Source organism: Hippopotamus amphibius, chromosome 2, assembly GCF_030028045.1.
Source record: "Hippopotamus amphibius kiboko isolate mHipAmp2 chromosome 2, mHipAmp2.hap2, whole genome shotgun sequence".
In the NCBI taxonomy this organism is placed as follows: domain Eukaryota; kingdom Metazoa; phylum Chordata; class Mammalia; order Artiodactyla; family Hippopotamidae; genus Hippopotamus; species Hippopotamus amphibius.
In genome coordinates, this window is record NC_080187.1 from 208,467,769 (window position 1) to 208,494,311 (window position 26,543).

The following is a 26,543-nucleotide window of genomic DNA, read 5'->3' on the forward strand; positions in this document are numbered from 1 at the left end:
TGGGGCTTTAGGCCTCTCACCCACAGCAGCTGTGTTAACTGTTTTACCTCTTTACCATCAAATTATGTTGTTTTTGAATAAAGTGTTCCAGGTTTAAAAATACATACTTTGAAAACCACTAGGTGATATCTACCAGCAGTTTAGACTTTGACTTGTCATGTCTAGTGGGGGAAGAAGCCTACTTCTTGAAAAGTGTACGTGGTTGGTTTTGCACTTCCATCACAAGCTGGTCTTCTTTCTTGTCTTGGCCTAAAGGGTTAAAGAGAGTGAGCTATGCACTTTGATGAGCATTAGTACTCGAAACCTGGCGGTACAAGATGAGATTCAAAAGGAAGTCCAAGGCTAGCTTTTTCTCTTTTAGATTCACTTTCCGTCATAAGACCTCATTTAATTTACCATCTTAAAGGAAGAAGAGAAAAAATAATCTGAATAGGGAAGAAAAACTGTGGCATCTCTCTTTTTTTTTTTTTTTTTTTTTTGGCGCATGGGCTTAGTTGCTCCACGGCATGTGGGATCTTCCTGGAACAGGGATCAAACCCGTGTCCTCTGCATCGGCAGGCAGATTCTTAACCACTGCGCCACCTAGGAAGCCCACTGTGGCATCTCTTAAAGCTATTTTCCATTTTATCTAATTCATTAGAAATTGTCACCCTTACCTATACATTTTAGGTGTGAAACTTTCAAAGTGAATTAAAACTCAACAGTTTTATTTGCAAAACAATGTTTCTTACAAGATGTCATTGACAAGAAAAATTTTTATAAAATTATTTTTACTTCATAGCATCATCTAATTGTACATTTTTATTGCATGTGATTAACAATTTTACTTATACACACCAAAAAAAAAAGGTTATCAATAAGCCACAAGATAATTTTTATGTTTTTGCTGTCTCTTTCATTCATCAAATTATGACCTGATCACCCATAGATGAACTAAAGAGTTCAGAAGGAGAAGAAAAATTCAGAAAGGAGAAAAAAAAATGCCTAAATATGCAAGAAAAAATTTTTCCATAATACCACAACCCTTTGGCATTATTTAAACTTTGGCATGTCCCTTTGTTGGTGTCATGCTATATATTCAACTGTGATTTTACTCTTTTCACCTAACAACGTCATAAGCCTTTACATATATGGTCTAAAACTCTTTATAAAACATTTTTAATGCCAACATAATATTCTGTCTTGACAATATACCATAGTTTTCTTAGCCATTATCCTATTGTTTGACATTAAATTATAACTGTCAAATTATTAAGTATTATAATTATTAATAAGTAAATAATTTCCAGTTTTTCTCTGTTATAAATAAAACTGCCATGAACATCTTTCAAATTTGTGCAAAAATCTTTGTATTTAGGCCAAATCTTACCAATAGGACTTTTTGGTCAAAGGGTTGGACATTTTCAGATCCAAGTAACCAAACTTTCTATTAGTGCTCCAAAACTGAAGCTATGAGTTTACAAATAATTTGTGTGATCATAGAACAGCATTGAGCTATATACTCAGCCCAAGTGGCTATGAGCTTAAATTTTACTGTTCACTCATTCATTCATTCAACTAATCTTTATTGACCTTTTATGGTGGGCCAGGCAGTGACTAGGCACTGGGGATACAGCAGTAAACAAAACAAATCAAGTTTTTGCCCTCTTGGGATTTATGTTTTAGTAAGGGAGGCAGAAAGTTGTTTATTTTAATATTATGTGAGGTAGTGGTTAATTGCTATGAATTAAAATAAAGCAGACTATATACATAGGTATAGAAAGTGTGACAAGGTAAGGTATTATAAGAATTCTGCAAATGTTTAGTGATCTATGATCAATGGACTTGCTGTACATAAAGTTTTCCTCAAGAAAATTGTCATGTCAAGCTTTACTTTGGTGATGATAGAAGTCCTTCTCAAGGCTTACTGTTTTTCCTTTACCTATAGAGAAAATGATAATGTGTCTTTTCTCACGAAACTAGGAATCCAGGCTGCTTTTGATTCCCATCCTATCAGGTACATATCCCTGGCAGGTTCTACCCATCAATCGTAATTTTCCCAAGTGGCCCTTAACTATGTCACATTCTCTCAGAGAATAATAGAAGGGTAGCAGAAAAATGAAATCAATGCAGCAATAAAATGAAACATGTCCCTAGAAAAGGAAATTTTACATTTGACTGAAAATATACTCCATTTATTTAAAAAATCTTCCTGATTGTGTTCTGTTTTATCTTCAACCAGAATTGGATCCATTGAGGGTTTTTGTTCCAAGAAAATGCAACCAGGGTGGGGATTTTTTCTCCTCAGGAAGTGTTTCAGAGTTCAGGAAAACTCATTTAAATAAAGATACCTTTTAAAACAATTGCAGAAATTATCCCTAGAAGATTGCTACTGATCTGAGTGGCCTTTACACTCAACTCAATGAGTTCTCTATTTTTGTTTTTTATTCTCTTTATAAAGGTTAAGAGCTCTGACTCTCACTTTTAAGTGACTCTTAAGGCTTATGCAGTTCCTAGGTCCTACAAACTGGGAGCTGTTCTATTGATTTGCAGGCCCTAAAATACTGGAATATCCCTCTCTGGGGTTCTCTCCCCATAACCATCTTTACACAGAGTTGGTGCAGGCAGCTATTCCTCTATTGTAGTCTGTAAGTTGATATAGAGCTTCCTATGTAAATAATAGAAAAAGGAAAAAAATCCCTGGGTCTCTTTCATGGTACATGAATCGAAGCTATTGGAGATGTTTGCCTTTGATTTCATGGCCTGACTAGCTCCAGGAGTTCATTAAACACAGATACTACTGGAGAGGTAACACTTTAAGTCAGAGAGACATAGGGTGGCAAAATTAGAAGAGCCCTGATGTAAACTGGAACCCTATGGGAGAAGTGACATCCCAAGGCAACAGAGGAAGGTGGTGACAATCTACATCCCAGGTCTTCTTCAAATCCCTCACTTTTCTACCACACAAGCGTTCTCTGGCATGTTCATAGGGGTTAACAGATTGCCTTTCAAATAAAAAAGGAACAGCAGGTCAAGGCCAGGTTGACTTCAATGTAAGAGATGGCAAAAGGAAGGCTGAGAAGGAGAGTACAGCTTGGTAAGGGGCCAAATGGGATGTTCTGGACAGTTAGGGCTGTGGGCATTGGTGGGATGGGGGTAGGGAATAGCAACTAGCTGTGTGATCTTTGGTAAGTCACTTAACACTCTGAGCCTCAGTTGCCTCATTTATGGTAATAACCACATGGGCTGGAAATAAGGCAGTGAAAAATTCTTTATACATGTTCCGATCTGCACAGCAACTTTATAGAACCCTCTCTTTTTTTTCTCAGAAACATTTACTTGAATTCACATTTTCTATAATCTGGTGGGTACAACAGCAAATTATTTGAAATTCTGTTCAAAATCAAAACTGCACCTGTAGATGTTACTTAAAATAGAGTACACATAAATTTGGTGTTTGTCTGTGTTGTTTTGTTTTACCGAATAATTTCCATGATACAGTGCACCCAGTCTGTATGTTTTGGTGAATAACTGTGGTTTCTGCAGGTACTTAGGTTTGCAAACTGCTGAGAGCTTTACTGTGACCTGTTCCCAAATTTCCAGATGAAAGTAATGCTGATGAAGATCAAAACAGCTGTCCTTTCTTGTATACAGTGGCACCTACTGTGTTGTAATAAGACTTTGAAATTCTGTAACTCTCTTATACTTGTAGAAAGCCTTCCAAAGGCATTTAAAATTTTTACAGATGAGAAACATTTAGTTTCAGAAAGGATGTTGCCTTAGTCCACTCAGGCTGCCATAACGAAATACCATAGACTATGTGACTTAAATGGCAAACATTTAATTCTCACAGTTCTGGAGGCTGGTAGTCCAAGGTCATGATGCCAGTATGGTTGGGTTCTGGTGAGAGCCCGCTTTCTGGTTTGCAAATGGCCACCTTCTTGCTGTATCTTCACATAGTAGAGAAAGAGATCATCCCTCTTTTGTCTCTTCCTATAAGGGCACTAATCTCACCATGAAGACTCCACCCTCATGTCCTAATTTCCTTTCAAAGCCTCCATCTCTGGGGACTAAGGCTTCAACATATGAATTTTGGGGGGACACAAACATTCAGTCTATAGCAGATGGTAAACTGCCCAAGAACACATAGCGGCAGAGCTTGGACTTGACCCCAGGTTAGTCAGACCTCAAGGCCAAGGCTCATTTCCCCAGACCCATAATATTCCATCTGAGTTAAAGGTGAGGCCAATGACCTTCAAGATCTCTCATGCTCTAAAATTCAGGACTGTGATTATGCTGAATCCCTGAACCCTGATTAGGTCAGCTACTGTCTCTGAATATTGTATATATCTTTCAAACAAGTCTAACAAGCTGAGGTCTTGATGTCTGTTCTGTACAAAGCTTAACACATTGTGGACCCTCAGCAAATATTAAAGAACAGTCCAGACAAATGGCATCCCTGGTCTTCAGGGAGTAACGAATTCTCCATCTCTGAGGGTCACTCCACTCATACTCTAAACTAAGCTCTCCCTTAGAGCCATAATGGCAGGGAGAACTTACTCTTTCTCGTGCAATGGAATTGTTTAGGTTAATTTTCAGTGGATATGTTTGGGTGTTTGAGAAACTGAACATCAGCTTATAGATTCAAAAGTGATTTATCTTTCTAGGCAAATCATTTTCTACAGATGATATCCATGTTGGATTATCCCAAATACTTGACCACTTACCACCAGGAGACCTTGTTTGTATCCAATTTAGAGATCCTTGACTACAGTTTAATCCTACATCCACATGCTATCCACATGTTTGAAAAGAACATTTTTCATAAAGACACTCAGCTTAGATTTAAACACATGCCCTTTTTTTGGAATTTTTCTTTGTGACATTTATGTCTGAATTTTAGAAGCTAATACTGGGCCTATCTTTTTTTTTCACATCTGTGACTTACTGACATATGTAATCATCATCCTCCTTTCTGTTTTTTGTTTTACACTTAGAATTTTTCCTGCTCCAAAAACTCTCCATTACCTAATTAGTGATTACACTTTGCAAATGAAGAAGAGCATTTCCCAGCTAGTTGACTCAGTTAGTTAGAACAGGATGCTAATAATTAGGCCACGGCCACAGGTTTGGACTCTTTGTGGGACAAATAGTAAGTGCAGGCATCACACAAAGGTGTGGCCGGGGTCCCAAAAAGGACCAGATGAGAATATGGATCGCACAACAGATAGCCATCCCTGCTAGAAGGAAATAGCGTGGCCATTGAGTCAGTAACACTGCATTGGGAGTACAGCACATCTCAAACAAAAGAGAAGGGAGGGAAAGAGGGTGGGAGGAAGGGAGGGAGGAGAGGAAAAAGAAAGGGAGAGAGAGAAGGAAAGGAAGAAAGAAAGGAAAGAGGGAGGAAGGAAGGGAGGAAGAGAGGGGAAAGAAGGAAGGAAGGAAGGCAGGGAGGCAGGCAACAAATAATTGTAGACAAGTTCATGGAGATAAATAGTAAAGGAAGAATAGCAGAAGGAACCAGAACCTGAAGCATGGTGTGACCCTTAATCAGGGCTCTTATTTCTAGCAGGCTGTGAAGCAGCCTTGTCTTTACCTGCTCGATGGATCTCACAATGCTGATGCACTGCTTTAATTTGGGAAGGCTTTCTCTTGAGAGACATGTCTTTTCTTGCTCTAAGTCTAAAGTGCTCCCAAGTGTGGCATTCTCTGTGACAGATGTACTACAGTTATGCTTTAGCTGACTCCAAACCCATAGTTTCCCCGTGCCTGAGTGGTCTATTTGATGTCCAAGAGTGTGTTTCCTTTGAGAGCAGGTCTTTACTGGAATATCATCCAAGAAGGTAGGGAGGTGTAATCCCTTTGTTCTAAAACAGCCACTGTTCAATTCGGTAACCCCATTCCCAGTGCATGGCTTTTCTTTCAAAAGGTCTTTAATGCATTTGCTGTTGTATGTCAGTGCCCTAGACCTACTCCCTGGAAGGGCACTGTCCAAGAGAGACTTAAGCATCCTCTCCTTCTAAACTTCTCCCAAGATTGCTCCAATTCCACATGACTCTCTATTAAGAAATTTCAAAACTAGTTTAATGTTACCAAGGAGACCAGACTTTCTGGCAAATCTCCCGTCCATAGCTGCGCTTCTCACAGGAATCTCAGGGTCTTACTGACAGGATCAATCACGTGACTGGCAGGACCAGCCAGCTCCATACATGTCCATCTGTGATTATATTGCATGTCTGTTTCTCACTGATGAAGCACTGCCATTCTTCTCTGAATTCTAACCTTCCCACCATCTTCTTCTTGAAGGAAGGCAGAAATGTAGCCACGGGCCATTGCTGTTGGAACATGTGCCCCTTGTCTTCTACCAGGAGCTGCAGCTTCTCCTGCCAGGTTTGATGTCTGCAGAAGGAAGCACTGCTTCTTTAACTCCCTCTTGCCCGTCCAAGAAGAGTTTGTTTCCATCTACCTGTTTCCATCTAACAGTTTGCATTCTCTCTTGGAGCCTTGATTAGCTCAGGAAGGGCTAGAGTTTTGGCAAGAAGCCTTTCTCCATTGTTCTTATGCCTATAATGACTCCTAAAAGTATATGAAAGCTCGCTTCTATAAAAGTCTGCCTCTAAGTTCAAGGAAATTACCCTTTTCACACTTAACAGTTGCTTTTCAGCTTTTTACTTGAGATGACAGTCTAATTAATTATTCCACTGCCTGGAACCTAAGAAAAGAAAAAGAATTGGAAGGTGTCTTCTCCCCCAACCCCTTGTGTTTGCTTATTGTGCTTTTATTGTAAATATATCTCTTGGCTTGCTTTTCTCTTAGCTTTCTGCCTCAAATTTGTTAATATCAGTTAACATTTGTTTAGTAAAGATAAAGCATGAACAATCTAACATAGTAATACTTAACAGAGTGCTGTGGAATAATAGTCATTGATAAATTAACTGGGTCTTTCTTTTTCTTTGAGTTCTGTGAAAACTCTTCAAAATGCAAAGAGCAATGTAATCCTATAATCTGGTAAAGATGGGCTTATACACCTGAAAATGTTGACATATTTAAGACAATCTGTTCCTTAAATCCCTAAGCAAGAAGTAGTCAGCACAGTAAGTTGATACCTGGTTGGCTGAGGAGAAGGCAGGACCTGAACATCTATGCCCCTCACCTCTCAGGCCATTAGAATTGTCTAGACCATGGGGCAGAATGTCTATTTTTCTAGTGCCACAGGTTTCACAAATGAAATGTAGTAGTTTCACAGAGGACAGTAACACAAAATTTTCTTTTCCTTTTTTCTGTTTTTTAAAGGGGTGTGTGTGGCATATGTTGCTGTTGTCCAAATCTCTTCTGATTTTATTTTTTAAATAGAATTTATTCAGTTTTTTTAATACAGAAAAGTATAAAGAAGAAAAAAACTTCCCAATCATCCTATTCCTAGAGAACCCCTCTTGACATTTAAAAATAAAAGTAGTATGTTTTCATGACTTACAAACTCAATCAGTACAGATAGGAACAAAATGAAAAGCAATGTTTCCTGGTTTTAATTGTTGTGAGACTTCAGATTCTATCTGCCTGGGGACAGTTGCAGATATGTCCCTAAGAGTCCAGATTTAAGAATAAAAGAACATATGTCAAGAGAAACCTCGAAAGTGGCAAGGGTGATAACATACAACATAATGCTCTTTATAAAACTCACTCCTGGATATTCAGAGAAGGTGGCAGAAGAACTCCAAAATGCTAGAAAGTGATGACCTATTAGAAAGTCAGAAAAACGGGACAGCTTTGATGAGCTTATCTGAAGTTGTCATAGAGATTGCAAAGAAAGGCTTCATCCTATTTTTCAGGATTGGTGGATAACTTATGAACAAGAAAGCAGTGACATGCTTTCATCCATGCATGTGTAAAAAGTAAATCACAAAAATTATGGGGTCAGCTGACCATATCAAAGTGAACTAAATGCATAATTTTATATGATCAGTTTTCTTGAGCAATTTTACAACACTTTTATAAGAATGATAATAGCTTTGAGCAACCTCTAAAATACTCTTCTGGAAATGAGTTTTATGATTATATAACAGCCAGACTTTCCTATTATGACATGTATGTATTAAATCAGAACTAGAATCCATATCCTCCCATCATCAAGTAATAAATGATAATGTGATAGTGTGTCTTGACCATTCATTTATAGTAGATTGTAATTATATTTAATCTCTGCTGACACTTTCCTTCCACAGGCCATGAAAGTGACAACACCTTCTAAGGTTCTGAAATCACCATGGGATTATGACTTTTTTATTTATAACGGTGTTGTAGACAAGACAGCCCCAGACTTCTTGGCATTCAAGGAACATTTCAGTTTGTCTTGGGGAAGTATTTTTTCTCTCTTGGAACACATCGAGAAGTTTCTCAGGGACTATGCGATACCAGAAGTCAAAATAAAAGGGAACAGCTTAGTAGCGCTCCTTCCAGAGTTTGAGCTGAAGAATAAACTTACCAGATATGACCTTCTCTCAGTGTTAGAGAACCCAGTTCACATCCAAATGCTGTTAAATCTTCCGGGGCAAAGGTACAAGGGCCAAGATGGAAAGACAGAGGCTGCCATGAAGATCCAAGCCACATGGAAATGCTACAAAGCAAGAAGATTCTTCCTTATGTATCGCCAGCAGAAGTGGGCGTCAGGTGTGATCACCATTGCATGGCTCTTACATTGCCATAAGACCCGGCTGAGGAAGCTCCTGCAGGAATCACGTGAAAGACACCTGGAGAATTTCCGCATTCGAGCCAAGGTACACAAGGCTGCCAGCTGTTAAGGCAGACCTCTTTTTCTAAACATTTCTTGCTTGAACGATTGCAATAAGTTGTCTCTTTATCTTCCCTCTCTCTCTCAACTCCCTTCCCCCTCAGCCTCCCTCTCCTCCACTACCTTTAATGTACAATGCACAAATTCTACACTTGTCTCTACATCATATTTTAGCCCTAATCAGGAATCTGGCTTTTGTGCCGCAAAATCTGTTGCAATTTTTCTATAGAAAAAAGTCCCTTCACTTTGACTGTGGTAGTTCTGTCAGAAAATCAATGTTTTAACTGCACTACCTTTTCTCCCTATATATACCTTCTGGCACTTTAATTTGCTAGGAAAAAAAAAATCCTCTCTTGTCTACATTGCTGTCACCACTTTGTCAGAAAGTATTTAAGTTTGCAGACAGCCTTTTAATTAGTGCTCACAATTTCATTTATGTTTGCTTTCTCTTTTTTTCATTCATATTCTGTTAATTAAGTAAGCTGCCTCTAATCTTCCCCTGCCAGTAGCATCATGTAGCCACCTAATTAAATTAATTGGGGAAGATGTTTTAAGTATGTAATTAAATCAATTAATATAATTTATGCCTGGCTTAACTGTACAGTGGAAAAACAGCTGAAGTTTGACTAGATGAATCCACTACAGCTTCCTGTCACTGATCAATGCTCTTCTTGATTTTTAGCATCTGGCAGCCAACTGGAATCGCATCAGGACCTCCAGGAGGACTATTATCCATATCCCATCATTAGGTATAACACTTTTGCCTGCAAATCTATCAGCAACCTCTATTACCCACCACATTATGGCTCCTTGATTGAGTTCAAGGAAGGCCCCTTGTTTTATTCAAATTGGTCTCGGCAGGAAAATGTTCTCGACATGATGAGAGTAATAACACAGGGCCCTCGCTCGAGACGGCGTTTAATTTGGGGATTAAGCAAATAAAGTCATTATGTGGGGGCTGCTATTCAGTGGAGAGGTGATTTGCTGTAATTCGCTTTCATCTGTATGAAATGAACTAAAAAGTTGTATTTTTTCCCCCTGAAATAACAGATAATGTTTTCGATCTTCTTTAATGATAGAAGAACACAGGCTTGTGCGTGTTGTTGCTGTTACGCCAATAAGCCAGGATATTGCTTGTACACTGTTTTTAATCAAATGTGCAGTCAAAATGATAAGCTACATTCTCTGAAATTATTTAGTTCTAATTACGAGCAGATGGGATGCTTTATTTGCACCTAGGGCGCCTGAGCAAAAGGAAATGCTGTGTGAACAAGAATAATTAAGAAGTTGAATAGTGTTTTTTGCGCTTAAATAATCTGCAGTTTCATGTTAATTAGCACTAATGTAATTATTTAATTACATTTATGAATTGGGGAACTTAAAAGCTGTTGTCTACAACACAGTGGTAAAATAGGTATGCCAAAATGACATTGGGAATTTCAGAAATGTGCATTGGAAGTTCTTTTAAAACATGAGCTGCTGTCAAAATGTTTGGGATTTGTTTGCATATTTGTTTTGTTTTGTTTTGCTTTTTATCTGCCTAGTGTGTTAAATTTCCTTGGTGAGGCCAAATTTCCCAAGCTGACTTGGTAGAGTTTTGACAAACAGCAAAACTCTGAATCTTCATATTACATGTTAAGGCCTTTTAAGTAAAGCACTGCATGGTGACCTATTATAATAGAATTCTGGATTGCAGTTTATTTGTGCATACGTGTTTGGGTACTTATGTACAGCATAGAAACTAACACATTTCACAGTAATATGAAAAGCAAAAAATTTTTTAAAATAATTATGTAAATATATGTTAAATTAATAAAATATTAGTAGTAACAAAGTAATGCAAACGTTCCTAGATGTTAAAGTACTTACAGCTAAGTACTTACAAAAAAGTTAAGAAAATACTTCAATTGCATGGAGACTTTTAGGTTTAGTCTTTTTTAAGGCTCAAGGAAGAAATTAGTTCCTTCTTAGGATGTAAGGGAGGTAAGACAGATCTGAATTTCATTCTAACTTAGGCTTTTGTTTTGGTGGGACTACTTTTGCACACAAAATTAGTTCACACACAGAAATTGCACTTGTAATTGATTGCAACCAGAGAGGCTAATTGCGGACCCAATTAACTGACTCGAGTCCTTAGAATAAGGTGCAAAAGCCTTTTGCTTCTGCAACTAATTGTGAATCTGACCTTATATTATGTGGGAAGCTTTGTTTTGCATTCTCTATTTTATTCATAACTGGAAATAGAAACAAGACCCCCACTTTGTAATGTTGACAAGCACAAAGATATTATAAACCAGATTCCTCAAACTTCTTTCTTCTTATACCCCCACTTCTGACTCTAAATCCAAGCAGTGAGCCCTACAGAAAGCCTGATAGAAAAAGCCTCCAGAGGTCAAATTATGAAAGTAATGTTAGTAATATAAATTGGTTAATAAAATATAATTTCAAATGAAGCTGTCTTAAAATTCCAAAAGAGCTTGCTGAATATAAATTAAGTAGTAAAATAACCTTGACAGAAACTAGAATTAGAAAGCATTATTTTAAATCTGATAGTAAAACAAGTTTTCTTCTAGATTACTCATACTCAGTTTAAATAAATGCATAATAAATCTGAAAGTCTTCCCTATTGCAGTAATTTTTGTTTGCTAACAACATAATAACCCATTTTAGGTAAGCAAGAAAAATTGCTAACCATGTATTTTCTAAGAGATAAGAACAAGCTCAGATATTTTTCTCAACAGAGTACTTAAAAAGCCCAATTTCACATTTTCACAAGAGAATAATACTTGGGCTTTGATCAAATTGTATTTGTTTCTAAAATTTATGCTTTAGGTTATGAAATGACCTGTGGACATTAAATTGGGTTTAAGTAGTATAAAACTGTCATCTGGTACCTATTCCACAGGCATAATTCTCAAACCATACCTTTTTTTAAAAAAGCGATTATGGCATACTTTTTTCTTATGTACCACTTCCCCTGGGAATACTTGAAGATTTCAGCTAGCCACAACCTGGCTACTTTGTCACCTGCACCAGAGACTTACCTACACAATTCATGAAAATAGAAGTGGATGAAAGTGAAACAATTTTTTCTCTAAATACATGGCCCCTCAAATCTTTTCAATATAGTAATTTTGTTCCCAGAGTTGAGAGAGATTCACTGGTCAAAATCAGTTGGTAGGAATGTAAGATTCAGGTATGCATTTAATACAAGTTGCAGCCCTGTCTTCTTTTTCTATTTCCATAGGAAATTTGTGATCAAATCTGGTGTGGAATTAGCCCCAGAAATAATTACACCATGCAGTAGTGTAACTGCACGAACTTATTTGAACCCTAAAAATGAAAGCTTAGTAGCTGATAACTGCATAATACATTACAGATGTAGGCATTTGAATATTTGTTTATGCTGTGTTGCACACAGAGGAGTAATTGCATTCTCCAAACCCAAAATCACAGAAAGGATGGCCTTTCAGTAATGTTTTTGACCACAAAATACTTATCATGTATTTAAAAATCTATGGCTTGATGATATGAACATGAAGACAATTATACATTGCAGAATAACCGCCTCTTTGAAAGGAGGAATTATGAAACATGATTGGCTGTTTCATTGATTTTGAGAAGTATTCCCAGATGTAACAAAAAGTTTTAGCTATTTTTAACCAACAGGAGAAGTAGGATGTTGTTGATTAATTGTCCAAAAAAACAGATTGGCCTTGTAATTTTATAAGATGATAAAAAGAAAGTCATCCTTTCCAGATTATATAGGCTGATCTCTTAATTGGATATTGTATATTTTTTATCATTTTTATGAATGAAATATAATTATAACAAAATAATCTACCAGGGTTCATAGCAGGAATAGGGTCTATTTTAAGCAAAATCTATCAGTCAAATCAAGAAAGAAGTGCAACAAAGAATCCTAATTCCTCTAAAAAAAATCAGAGGTCGAAATTAAACCTACAAACTAATTCTGCTTCCAGTTTCTTTGGCCAAGTTACTTCCTCCACTTTTAATTTAACCCCTGTGCTTCTTTATTACAGTGCATCATTTGGTGCTACACTTAAACTCAGTGGCATTTTTAAAATAGTCTGACATTAAATGAGATGTGCCAAGTATGGGACTCTGGTGCTGCAAGCAGGTATATGAGGCTGCTGCCAGCCAATTAAACTCCCAGGGATGACTTCCCTCTCTCACTTCTCTTCCTCCTTGAAAACACAAATAGAGGATGTATTGAAATGGGATTTCCTCTTTTCTCTATGTGATCTTTTATTTCATTGCCATTGTTTTAATGGCAAAAAGGAACGTGTATAGTTCAGCCTCATTTTTTTCCCCCACCTGTGCATTCTTTCAGCAAATTATCCTTGGGGCTAACACAATTCGTGGTCTCCAAGATACTCCATTCCATAAAACTGTGGATCCTGTTATTACAAGGTTCATGAAAATGTTTTTCCGTTGCTCTGTATCGTCACAAAAGCCTAAAAGATAGAGAAAATAACTTTTATGCACAACTGCCATACCTCCAAATGCTCTTGAGACAATTCCTTCCTAACCCCACTTTCTTCCACCAGAAGCTAAGAACTGTGCTCACCTCCATTTGTGAACAGGGGCAAGGTGGAAGACCACAGCCCAGAGGGTTATATCTGGAATCACATTTTTACTGTGCTCCAAGCACATTGGCCCTTTTCTACTGTCTCATTTTGAGTTGACAACTCAAAGACATGATAGATTCTGCTGCTTCCACCTCAGGGCTGGGAAATCAGAACTTTCAGTCAAATCTTTGCAGTCTTCAGCATGGATTTTGGCAAGTAGGAAAGAACCCTCAGTTTAGTTATGATGTTGCCACACTAGATCTTCGAAACAGATGTGTTGCCAAGATCTCCCAGATCCCAGAAAATCCAGATCTTTGGGGATCAAGAACAAAGTACTCTCAAAACTTTCAAATTTCTTTATAGCCCAAATTAAAATGAAAACATACTTCAATTCATCCATGTTGTATTCATCCAAGTAATCCAAACCAATGCTCATTCACTGGTTAGATTACTGTTGGCCCTATGACCCTATAATATTAAATTACCCAGTTGGGCTTGAGCTATCTGATGTTGCACCATGAAATATAGAAACAGTACTGAATTGGGTGTCAAGTGACACCAGCTCCTGGGCTTCTGATGAAATGATTTTTGTTTTGTTTTGTTTTTTAATTAATTAATTTATTTAAGCTCTTTATTGGAATATAATTGCTTTACAATGTTGTGCCAGTTTTGGCTGTAGAACAAAGTGAATCAGCTGTATTTATACGTATATCCCCATATCCCCTCCCTCCCGAGACTCCCTCCCACCCACCCCCATCCCAGCCCTCTAAGTCATCACCCATCACTGAGTCGATCTCCCTGTGTTATGCAGCAACTTCCCACTAGCTATCTGTTTTACATTTGGTAGTGTATATATGTCAATGCTACTCTCTCACTTTTTCCCAGCTTCCCCTCCGCCCCCCCTCCACCCGTTGTCCTCAATACCGTTCTCTACATCTGCATCCTTGTTCTTGCCCTGTCATTGGGTTCATCAGTACCATTTTTTTAGATTCCATATATATGAGTTAACATAGGGTATTTGTTTTTCTCTTTCTGGCTTACTTCTCTCTGTATGTATCTAGAAATGATTACTATTAGGATATGATCCAAAAGAAAAAGTCTTGCTTATGCTAAGATAAAATATAATCTTTTTCATCTCCTCCATGCTCATAAAAAAATATTAAAATTGTTGTTCAGCAGTCCTCAAATTTACACTTGTAACAATGATTGAAGACCCTAAAGAGCATTGGTTTATGTGGGTTATATCTGTCTATATTTACCACATTAGAAACTAAAACAGATAAACTTTAAAAATATTGAATTTATTTTAAAATAACAATAGTAACCACATTACCAATGTTAGCCTAAAAAACATATTTTTGTTTTTAAAAAAAACTTACTTTTCCAAAGCAAAAAAATTTGGTGAGAAGAGTGATTGGTTGACAAGTTTGCGAATCTCTTTATAGAAGGTAGTTGGATTCTCCTACCTATTTCTGCATCCAATCTATTGCAATATGTTGTTTTGGTTGAAGCATATGAAGAAGACCTGGCCTCACACAGATAAGTATTTGGAAAAGAGAGGAATACTTTATATATTTTACAGCCTTTTCAGATAACTGTGTATATTCTTCTTTGATCTTATACCAAAACTCAACATGGATAATTTTTAGGAGTTAGTTGCAATGTGGAATCTGAAATCAATAAACTTTTTGTATTTTGTGGGAAGATAATATTGAAAAGGCAAAATGTCATCTTAGTATTATTTTGAAAAGAATTTTGACCTTCCAGACCCCCAGTCCCCCGTAGGGTCCCCAGACCACTCTTTGAGAATCACTGGCTTTAGTTGCATGCAGTGCTGTGCCAGTCACTGACAAAAACTTTGAACAAGGGAAAGTCTTCATGCTTTTGAAGGAAATGCTTTCAGAACCACACAAAATCCATTCGGCCAGTTTGGTTTGAGAATGTTTTCAAAATGCAACAAAGATTTGATTACCTTCTGTGTTTCCTATGCCCTCATCACAAATTTCACTAATTTCCCTCCGAAGCCCCCAAAAAACAACTCTCAGTTTTATGTTCATCAAATTGACACTGGATGGACTATATAAATAACCCAGATAGGCCTCTCTCTTGCTGTATCTTCTCTCTTATCTCAGTATCTTGGGCTTTCACACTTGCACAAGTAATTAAAACCTGGGTGTAACTACAATGTCTAGATCACATTTCTCTAGATGACTGCAGTATGCTGATATGCAATCATTTGTGAAGTATGTTCACGTTCCCTACATTTTTACCATTAGAGTCCAAAGGTGAGCTAATGGTTAACTTTTTTTTTCCTGTTTTATTTTATTTTTTTGTAGCTCTTTATTGGAGTATAACTGCTTTACTGTTGTGCCAGTTTCTGCTGTACACCAAAGTGAATCAGCTGTATTTATACATATATCCCCATATCCCCTCCCTCCCTTGACTCCTTCCCACCCTCCCTACCCCACCCTTCTAAGTCATCACCAGTCATGGAGTTGATCTCCCTGTGTTATGCAGTAGCTTCCCACTAGCTATCTGTTTTAGCTAATGGTTAACTTTTTATGAATTGGAGCAATTCAAGATTATTTCTATAATAATGTCACTCTTGCTCAGCTCACATCCGGTATGTTTTCTTGAGTGGAAGAGAAAGGGATGGAGTTACAGCTACTGCTATTGTAACCCTGTGTGTGCCCCTAAGAGTGTGTGATGCATTTAAACATCACCCATCACATGTTTCCAGATGGGGAAAAGGTTGAGAAACACCGCTCCAGTCTATCAAACTGAGGCATGGATGACTACCATATCAGGCCAGGGTGATCAGATGGGTGACAACTATATAGTAACTAGGAATCTGTTATTAACCCCTTCTCTGCCTTAGGTACCATTGTAAGGAATAGGACTTGGAGACAAAATAAAATAGGAGTCAACCACAGAGTAATAAGCAGGGTTCAAGAATACTTGATTTTACTGCAATGGCAGGGGCCTGTCACATAGGCACCCCCAGTCCCAAGGAGGCATGGTTACTGAGCATGGCTTTACTCATGTTCTTGGGTTTCTGCAGTTGCTGTGAAGGAAAAGCCAATGCTAGCAGGACTAGTTCACTAGGTTGCAAAGAGGCAATTAGCATCATCTGAGAAGAGTTTGTGTGGGAGTGGGGATTGGGATGGGAAAGGAGATGAAGGCAGAAATGAGGATGGAGAAATGATAGCCAGTAACCGTTAATGAGCACCCTTGGTTCAATAGAAGACCAAAAGTATGGTAGTTGGATAACTTCAGAGAGACAGCGCTCAGGTACCCTTCTGTAATGTAAAGCAGAGGTAATAATATTTTGAGGGAAGATGGAACACTCTGTCAAATTATAAATATTTTGCAGGTGATGAGGGTGGCAAAAGGAAAGAAGCTGTGTTCCTCTCTATAGTGATAAGGAAGAGAGAATGCCCCTTTATGCTAGTGCTGTTTTATTCTATGCTGATGAGGACCTAGAAAAAGCTACAAATCCCACTTACCATTCTTTGAATTCCCCAGAAGTTCTCCAGATCAGAGAACCCAATTTTATGAGTGTTGAAGGGGAGGAGGGAATGATGAAAACACAAGAGAGAAAGGGCTAAGAATTTAAAAGACATTCTTTGAGTAGGCTCTTTGGGCACATTTTATTGACTCATTTGACTGGGGATATCACAGCGTTCCTGCTCTAATGGAGCTTACAGTCCAGCTACAGGAGCCACAATGATGCAGTGGGGAGGAGAGATGAACAACAAACAAGTAAACAAGCCAGAAAAGACACCTGTAATGGCAAAAGGGGAAAAGCGTGATGAAGAGAGGGTGCAAGAGAACGACAATGAGGAGAGACTGAGAACCTTCTTAGAAAAGGGTGGGCAGGCACACCTGATGGTGGATTAGGGCTAGTCAGCTCCGTAAGCTAGAATAACAGTACTTTGATAGCCCAAATAATTTATGCATGTAATAATAATTTCTCTACATTTCAGTGAGGTTCCTTTTGAGAATTTAAGTCTGGCTCAGCTGAGGTTAGGAAAGAAATAATAATAATAGTAAAACAACAATACTGGGACTTCCTTGGTGGTCCAGTGGTGAAGAATAGTCCTGCAATGCAGGGGACACGGGTTCAATCCCTGATTAGGGAACTAAGATCCCACATGCCTTGGGGCAACTAAGCCCTCCCGCCACAACTACTAGGCTGTGCGCCTCAACTAGAAAAGAGAAAAAACCCACATGGCACAACTAGAGAGAAGTCCACGCAACACAGTGCAGAGCCGATGCAGCCAAAAAATAAATAAATCTTAAAAAAAGAGTACGTACCATCAACATAATTTTTAAAAAACCAACACGTATTGAGTGCTTATTTTGAACTCTGATTAGAGATCTCAAGCCCCCACCCCCCATCTTTTAATTAGAGGTGAAAGAGAAGCAGGATGTCTGGGGGCGGTACTTACTGGGAGTAAGGGAAGGTGGACAGACAATGGTTTTCTATTGCCCTCTGACCAGTTACCACAAGCTTAGTGGCTTTAAACAGTACCAATCTGTTACCTCACAGTAATAATTTTGTAGTTCAGAGGTACAAAAGGGGCTAAAATCAAGGTGTGGGCAGGGCTACATTCCTTCTTGGAGACTCTAGGGGAGAATCTTCTTCTCACCCTTTCCAGCTTCTAGAAGTCACCCACAAAGGAATGAACAAGGAAAGCCCATGGCCCCCCCCCCTTCCTCCATCTTTAAAGCCAGCAACGTGGCATCTCTGTGCCTTTTTTCTGTAGTCACATCTGCTCTCTTTATTCTTCTGCCTCCCTCTTCCACTTTTAAGGACTTTTGTGATGACACTGAGTCCATCCAAATAATCCATGAGAATCTCCTTACTTTAAGGTCAGCTGATTAGCAACCTTAATTCCATTTGCAACATTATTTCCCCTTTGCCATGTAACCTAGCATATTCAGAGTTTCTGGGGATTAGAACGTGGACATCTTTGGAGGGACATTATTCTGCCTGACACACAATTGAAAATAAAAATGGGAAAAGAAATCAACTATACTCCAATAAAATTAATTTAAATAAAATAAAAGTGGGAAAAGAGGCAAAGGCTTTTTGTCCCTTCTGGATTTCTCTGCTTACTCTTGGAGAGTCTTTTCTCTCTTACTTGATGTAACCACATTTGTCACAAAAGCTAAAGATGTATTGAGTTGGCCAAAAGGTTCATTCAGTTTTTTTCCATAAGATGGCTCTAGTAGTGCTTAGTTGTCTTTAACTTCATTCAAAACAATTTTGGTAGGTTGTATTGAGACAACTATCATATCTGCATGCATTTAAAAAAAAATCAAAATTGGTGAATTTTTGTGTAGCCATTTTAATATTGAAGATGGAAGGGAAAAAAGCAACATTTTTGGCATATTATGCTTTATTATTTCAAGAAAGGTAAAAACACAACTGAAATGCAAAAAACAAAAAAGATCTGTGCAGTGTATGGAGACGTTGCTGTGACTGATCAAACATATCAAAAGTGGTTTGTGAAGTTTTGTGCTGGAGATTTCTCGCTGGATGATGCTCCACAGTCAGGTAGACCAGTTGAAGTTGATAGCAATCAAATTGGGACATTAATTAAGAATAATCAACATTATACCACGCAGGAGATAGCTGACATACTCAAAATATCCAAATCAAGCACTGAAAATCATTTTCACCAGCCTGGCTATGTTAATCACTTTGATGTTTGTGTTCCACACAATTTAAGCGAAAAAAACTTTCTTGACCATATTTCCACATGCAATTCTCTACTTAAACGTAATGAAAACATTCCGTTTTTAAAACTAATTGTGACAGGCAGTGAAAAGTGAATACTATACAATAATGTGAAATCGAAGAGATCATGGGGCAAGCGAAATGAACCACCATCAACCACACCAAAGGCCAGTCTTCATCCAAAGAAGGTGATGTCGTGTATACGGTGGGATTGGAAGAGAGTCCTCTATTATGAGCTCCTTCCAGAAAACCAAATGATTAATTCCAAGAAGTACTGCTCCCAATTAGACCAACCGAAAGCAGCACTCGATGAAAAGTGTCCAGAATTAGTCAACAGAAAACTCCAGGATAAGGCAAGACTGCATGTTTCTTTGATTAACAGGCAAGAACTGTTACAGCTTGGCTGGGAAGTTCTGATTCATCCGCCGTATTCACCAGACCATTACACCTTTGGATTTCCATTTATTTCTGTCTCTACAAAATCCTCTTAACGGAAAAAATTTCAATTCCCTGGAAGACTGTAAAAGACACCTGGACCAGTTCTTTGCTCAAAAAGATAAAAAGTTTTGGGACGATGGTATTATGAAATTGCCTGAAAAATGGCAGAGGGTAGTGGAACAAAACGGCAAATACGTTGTTCAATAATATTCTTGGTGAAAATGAAAAACTGTGTCTTTTATTTTTTACTTAAAAACCGAAGGAACTTTTTGGCCAACCCAATTGTATCTGAACTATGTAATAATTTGTAGGTTTATGCTATCTTGGACAAGAAAAAAAGGCATTTACCATGAGTTTCCTAATCTATAACGGGACAGGGTTGAAGCTGATGGTTTCTCAAAACTCCTCCGGTGTTTCTAGTCTCACCTTTGATATATCCATGTCTTTGCAGACTATGTTTCAAAGTGTGATGTTTCATCGCCACTGGGCATGTCTGCTGAACTCCCCAAGGCCACAACATCCTTGTTGACAGTTTCCTGGTTAAGTCACTACTGTATTTAATATATGCTGCCAGCATCGATGAAGTCTTTCACCTAGGTGGCAACACATGTACTTTGTGGATATACAAAAAATAAGAATAAATCTGACTTTTCAAAAAATTGACTCCTAACTTCTGCTCTGCTGTTAGGAATGTGCCTTGCATTTTATCTTACCCATGTGGAATGATCTGCTGCTTATGACAGAATTTGTTGTTGCTGTTACAAGCTTTGGAAGTGCACATACCTTGTAACATAAAAATACCTTCTGTTTACACATCACTTTACAGTTTACAAAATGTTTTCTTATCTGTTGCTTCATATGATCCTCTATAACAGGGGTCCCCAACCCTCAGGCTAAGGACTGGCAGAGGTCCGAAACCTGTTAGGAACAGGGCTGCACAGCAGGAGGTGAGTGGCAGGTACGTGGGCAAAACTTCATCTGCTGCTCCCCATCACTTGCGTTACCGCCTGAACCCCCCCCCACCCCCCCAGTCCGTGGAAAAATTGTCTTCCACAAAACCAGTCCCTGGTGCCAAAAAGGTTGGGAACTGCTGCTCTATAACAATGTCCTGAGATTGATAACATACAGTTCTTTAAAGTGGGTGTATTTGTAGGGTTAACTGAGTAACCAGTTTTATCATAATCCTGCATAGACACTTTATATGCATCCTTGATCAGGGTAACAGAGGTACTAAGTAATTTGTTGGAAAACTGACCTCAAGTAATTGATTGAAACACGGACTTACTCATTCACATGCTGCATATGTGGCAACAAAGTGATCAGACACCCTTTATATTTTAAATTGGACATCATTTTAATGAGCCATCTCACACTGCCTTTTATCTTTAGTTTTGAAAGGAAATGCGTTCATAGAATGTTCTCAGGCACTTTTCTTAATCATACTTTATTCTCTAGGCATTTTCCTGCCTTCTTATAGTCTTGATATGTAAGTTATTCACAATACATCTTCCCAAACATTTATCTGAGTATAGATAGAATTATACATATGCAGAATCCCAAGAGTTACAATATTGCACCAGGCATCAAGATGGCATTGTTTGTAGCTGTCTATATCAACTTTCATATGTGGACGAGTTCCCAAAATTATTTTAGAAATTAATAACTTTTCAAAAATAATTCAAGCAGCTCACTTGTCCTTCTGCCTTTTTAGTTCTTAAGTTCATCTGCATAAAGCAAAAGGGAGACTTTTAGATGAATCATGAACTCATCTAATTTCCAGACATTGTCTAGTGTTTAAACACTAACATCAAAGCAAAGAGCCAATTATCAGAGTTCATTTGATCTGAAGCCCTGTTGCCTGAATTGATATAGTTTTCCTTATGCTGAAAAGGAAATCTGTGTCACATCTCAAAGATGTAGTATTTAAAATCACTTTATCTATAGCAGTTTAACTTGAAACATGTGTTTGGGCTCACTAACCACAAGGAGGCATTGAAGCATCTCTTCAAAATGTGAAAAGCAATTTTATTATTTTTCTAAAAGTTACACCTACAGTTGCTGAATTTCATGTAAGCAATTATACCTGCTTGTGAGTTTACATGCCTTTTAAGTTCATGTTTTGATCCACTTTTTTATTTCAGCCTCTGAAATAGCAGAAAGTGTTGCTGCTGCTGTTGCCATTGTGGAAGATTTTGGGACAGTAGTGATCCACGTGTGTTTTCCTTCTGCTGTTCCAGTGGACACGAAGGAAAAGCGTGGGGCTTTCATTAGTACTGACAAAGTAACTGCACTAACCTTTATCGCCCTTTAAGGTTAAAAGTTCTTTTGACTGTGTGAGCAGAAGCCTATTTCTTTAATATTTAGAATTACTTAAGTACATATTTGCAACAACAAGAGTTTTGTCTGAAACCTGTATGTCAGTTGAGAACGATCCCAGGACACATCTTCAAAATGCCACATCAGAAGCATACGTTAAGAAGCCAACATCGTTTTTAAACCTGAGCATAACTTTCTTAGTGCTCTTTAGAACATTCATGTTAAATTTCCGAAACTTTCCTCATGTTTCTGTAATCCTGAGTCCCAGCAGCTTTGCTGGTATTGAAAAATATGCACCTCTCTGTTGCAGAATATGCTTCTTAGCACATCTTCCAGAATAATGCTTAATCCCCTGAGAAGCAAGGACCTCATTCTTAGGAATTGGATTGTTTCTGCGAGATGCTTCGGAGACAATTCTTTCCTGAAAATGTGGACCGTGACACTGTGAAATCCTAGCGTGCCATTTTGCCATATTGACTTGCTCTTTCTGGGTTTTGACATCTGGTTTGCCTTTTAGGATATTCCCAGCCTGTGCGACAAAATATTGCCGACTTCAACACACATCAGAACATGCAGCTGGGGAGGCTGTGTGACGTCTTAGGTATAGTAAATACTTTTACACAGATGGCTCTTTGGAATGTTTATCAGTGGATGTTGATTAAATGTTCACTTTGTGCTTTTTTTTCCTGTACAAGGAAAAGGCTTGGACTTCTAATCTACTTGCAGGGCAACTGAATGTTTTGTTTTAAAGAACAGATTTATAGTGAAGTCCACTTGAATAAACAAATGATATTTTAACCAATTTACTTGGGTAGTTTTCTAATTCTCTTTGCTGCAGGTTTGAATAAGGATTTGTCTCCTATAGCCCCAACTCTTGTTCATTTACTGAATCTGGCAGTGAATGTAGTCAACATTTTATATTTGAGTCAATACTGTCTATTATATTATCTGAGGAATAAGTGGAAGGTATCAGAAATGAAAAGCATTGTGTTTCATCATAAGAGTAAGAGGGAAATAAAGATAGATTTTTAAAAGAAGCTTTTATTTAAATATGTATCATCTAGTTATGAGAAAACAGGAGGTGCCTAGCAGAGGGAATTATTAGAAATACAGACCTTGAGTGATAGACACATCTTTGTAAAAATCAAGTTCTAATACTGGTTTGGTCAGTTCTAAATCAGACACCAACCTGGGGCCAGAAAAGAAGAATACAAGAATGCTATGGCTTTGGTTGACACTGTTTGAGGTGAGGTTTAAAGACTAAAGGTTTCAAAGCCTAAGCTTTAAAATTGAATCCGTATCGGAGGTCCTGGCCAGAAATTCAGGGTTAAACAAAAACTAGCTTTTTTTTAGTTACCAAATAAGAACTTCTTTGTTTTGTTAAAATAAAATTGTTTTGGCCCTTATTTAAGCAAAACAAGGAAGAATTTTAAATTATCAATGACCAACTTAGCTGGCTCTCTGGAATGACATACTTTACATGATTCATATATATTTCAGCATCATTATTATTTTATAAATGCCATTTGGTAACAAAAATACATCAGTACTAGAAATTTACAGTGTCCTAAAATAATAATAGGGTAATTGCTTTAATCTATTATCTAGGCACTAATATTGTTTTTCAGCCTTACCAAAAAAAAATCTAATGACTTAAGATTGATTTGTTAGTGCTGAGCTATTTCAACTAAAAACCTGACTGGGTGGAAACCACTGAAGTGCAGCAGAGGGCAGACTTTGCTCTAATTTATTTGATTAATTTTTTCTTTAGCTTTTTATATACCCATCTATATATAGTCCAAATCACCACCAAAGAATTTCTTTACAAAGGATTCTTATTAATAATGAGAAGACTTAAAAGTATTAGGTTTCTATTTTAAATAATTCAATAATTCAGTCTATGTCTACCTGCAATGGAAAATTTTGCTAATATGAACATTTCTGAGAGATTATGAACCAAATGCCTTTTCTTGGTACACTATCTTCATGATAACAATGCAATCCTAGAACCTTTTCAAGAGAAGTAATAAAAGTTTAGAAATAAGTGAGAAAAAATAGAAAAACTACTTGCTTGTGAAGTAAAAATATGAAGAAACTAGGAAAATTAGTGATAATTTTAGGGAACAATAAATGATTATCTTTTTAAAAAATCCATTAATTCCTAGTAAAGGGTGTTGATTTTGCTGCTTATTCAGGGGAAACAAAGGTAATCTGATCACGTCAAGACTTGTTGTTCTAGCAACCTAAATGCCCATCAACAGATGAATGGATAAAGAAGATGTGGCACATATATACAATGGAATATTACTCAGCCATAAAAAGGAATGAAATTGAACTATATGTAATGAGGTGGATAGACCTAGAGACTGTCATACAGAGTGAAGTAAGCCAGAAAGAGAAAAACAAATACCGTATGCTAACTCATATATATGTAATCTAAAAAAAATGGTACTGATGAAGCCAGTGACAGGGTAAGAATAAAGATGCAGATGTAGAGAAAGGACTTGAGGACATGGGGCTGAGGGGTGGGGGGCGAAGGGGAAGCTGGGACGAAGTGAGAGAGTAGCATAGACATACACTACCAAATGTAAAATAGATAGCTAGTGGGAAGTCGCTGTATAACAAAGGGAGATCAACTCAATGATGGGTGTTGCTTTAGAGGGCCAGGACAGGGAGGGTGGGAGGGAGTCTCAGGAGGGAGGGGATATGGGAATATATGAATAAATACAGCTGATTCACTTTGGTGTACCTCAAAAACTGGTACAAGAGTGTAAAGCAATTATATTCCAATAAAGAGCTTAAAAAATAATAAAATAAAATAAGTAGAAAAAATTAAAAAAAAAAACTTGTTCTGATATTGGCTGTAAAGTTACAGTATCTGGTGGGGAGACCTCAACAGCTAGTATTTTTAATTCCTAGGTGAGTTAAGCAGGAGAGTGACTGATATAGACTACTGATTAACAGTCAAAACAATCTTCATCTTCTTATTAATTCTTTTCCAAAATCACCTGTCAGTTAATTTTGAACATTTGTAGATTCACATTCAAACCACACTAGTACTGGATCTTACTGTTAGTGATATAGTATTCCTTTGCCAGAAATTAACAGGAAAGGTAAAATTAGCCACATGATTTGTCATCATTTGTAACCCAGAAATTTCTTCCCAAGAAAAATTTAGTTTTCTTCTGCTATGGAGTCTTTATTAAGTTATTTTTGTTGTTTGTTTTTTTGTGCTTTTTTATACTTAAAAAAATACTAGTTTGGTTTTAAAAACCACTAGTTTGGTAAGACACTAGCCTCTTCTTTAAAACACAAGATTTGGGATAACTAATTTGACCATTCAGCAGTTGGATCCAAGTTATTTAACTACTGTCACCTCAATTTATTTTGAGGTTCATGTGGCAATGTGGTTTCCACATTAAATAGGAGCAATTTAAATATTTACTTTTTTGGAGAACTTACTGTGGGCCCAGCTCTGGGGCAGTTCAGAAGACATCGCTTCTAGCCACAGGAGGCTCTTCTCTGGAACAGCTTTCTCCTGCATGCTGTGGATCTCACTAATTGTGTAAGACTTTCCACTTCCCAAATCTCTCCATTCTCCCAGATCCCTTTGGTCAGCTCACAAGTATTTATTGGGTGGCTGCTGCATACTCAATAAATTGTACCAGGGCATGGGGGATTCTGTGAAAAGTATACATCTTGCCTTTAAAGAGTTTGGAGAGACAAGACTGAAAGATTTGGAACAACAGGCTGGAACAGCAGAGGACACTACTTCATTGTGTTAAATCTTGAGGCACTGATTAAAAGGAGCGCAAGTGTGGAGGGCGGGGTGTGGAGTCACCGTTAGCTGGCCTAGTCAGGGTGGGCTGTGGAGTGGATTGGTGCATCTGTACCATTTGCTGAGCACCTACTGTGTACCAGATACTACCCCAGGTGCTTTATATGTATTCTTTCATTTCATACTCTCCAAAACTCTGTGCCCCAGGTGATTTTATTCCCCATTTTACAGATAAAGAAACCAGTGCTTAGAAAGGTTAAATAATGTGCCCAGGCTCCTAGGCAGCTGAGCAAGAATTTAATCAGTTTATGCTCTGTATACTCTGCCAAACTGAACAGAGGAGTCTTAAAATCTCCTTTTGGCCCTACTTGACCAAGGGGACATTTTACAGTGCTCGCTCCTCCAACCTTCCCTGGGTACCTAGTCTGCATGTGTCATGTGTCCACCACCCTCCACCATGTTTTACAGCTGTTTGTACACGTGAAATAGTCTCTCCTTGCAGGCAGCATCTCAGTGGCTTTGATTCTGGTATTTCCTTTCATGTCTAGCCAAGTGCTTTGCCCCTGCTGATCAGTCAGTTATTTTACGAATGAGTGAGTGACTCCATTGGCTGCTAATTTCCTGTCCATACTCCCTAGCATATTCTGCAGCCTGGAGTGGGTACTCTCATCTCACTATTCCATTCGGATGGGATATTTAATTAGGATTTCTTTCTATGCACATAAGAAGTACATCTTAAGAAGGAGAACAGTTAAATTAAGATAGTGTTTCCTTTAAACCAAGAATCACTAGATGTCCTATTTAAGTAATATACTCCTCTTTGGGAATGGAGAAAGAAAAGGTTGCTTTCCTGACATAATCATTGCTATGGTCATAATCAGACCATTTATTTGGACAGAACATTCC

At 37.8% G+C, this 26,543-nt stretch overlaps 1 protein-coding gene across 1 annotated transcript in view; it reads left to right on the forward strand.

Annotated features, from left to right (window-relative positions):
* The first annotated feature begins 8,204 nt into the window (after positions 1 to 8,204).
* IQCH (IQ motif containing H) overlaps positions 8,205 to 26,543 on the forward strand; it is a 94,544-nt gene continuing 76,205 nt past the window's right edge. Inside the window, exons 1-3 of the mRNA XM_057724877.1 lie at positions 8,205 to 8,753; positions 9,450 to 9,516; positions 22,377 to 22,460. Coding sequence (XP_057580860.1) covers positions 8,205 to 8,753; positions 9,450 to 9,516; positions 22,377 to 22,460 — 700 coding nt within the window. The remainder of the gene's footprint in view (positions 8,754 to 9,449; positions 9,517 to 22,376; positions 22,461 to 26,543) is intronic.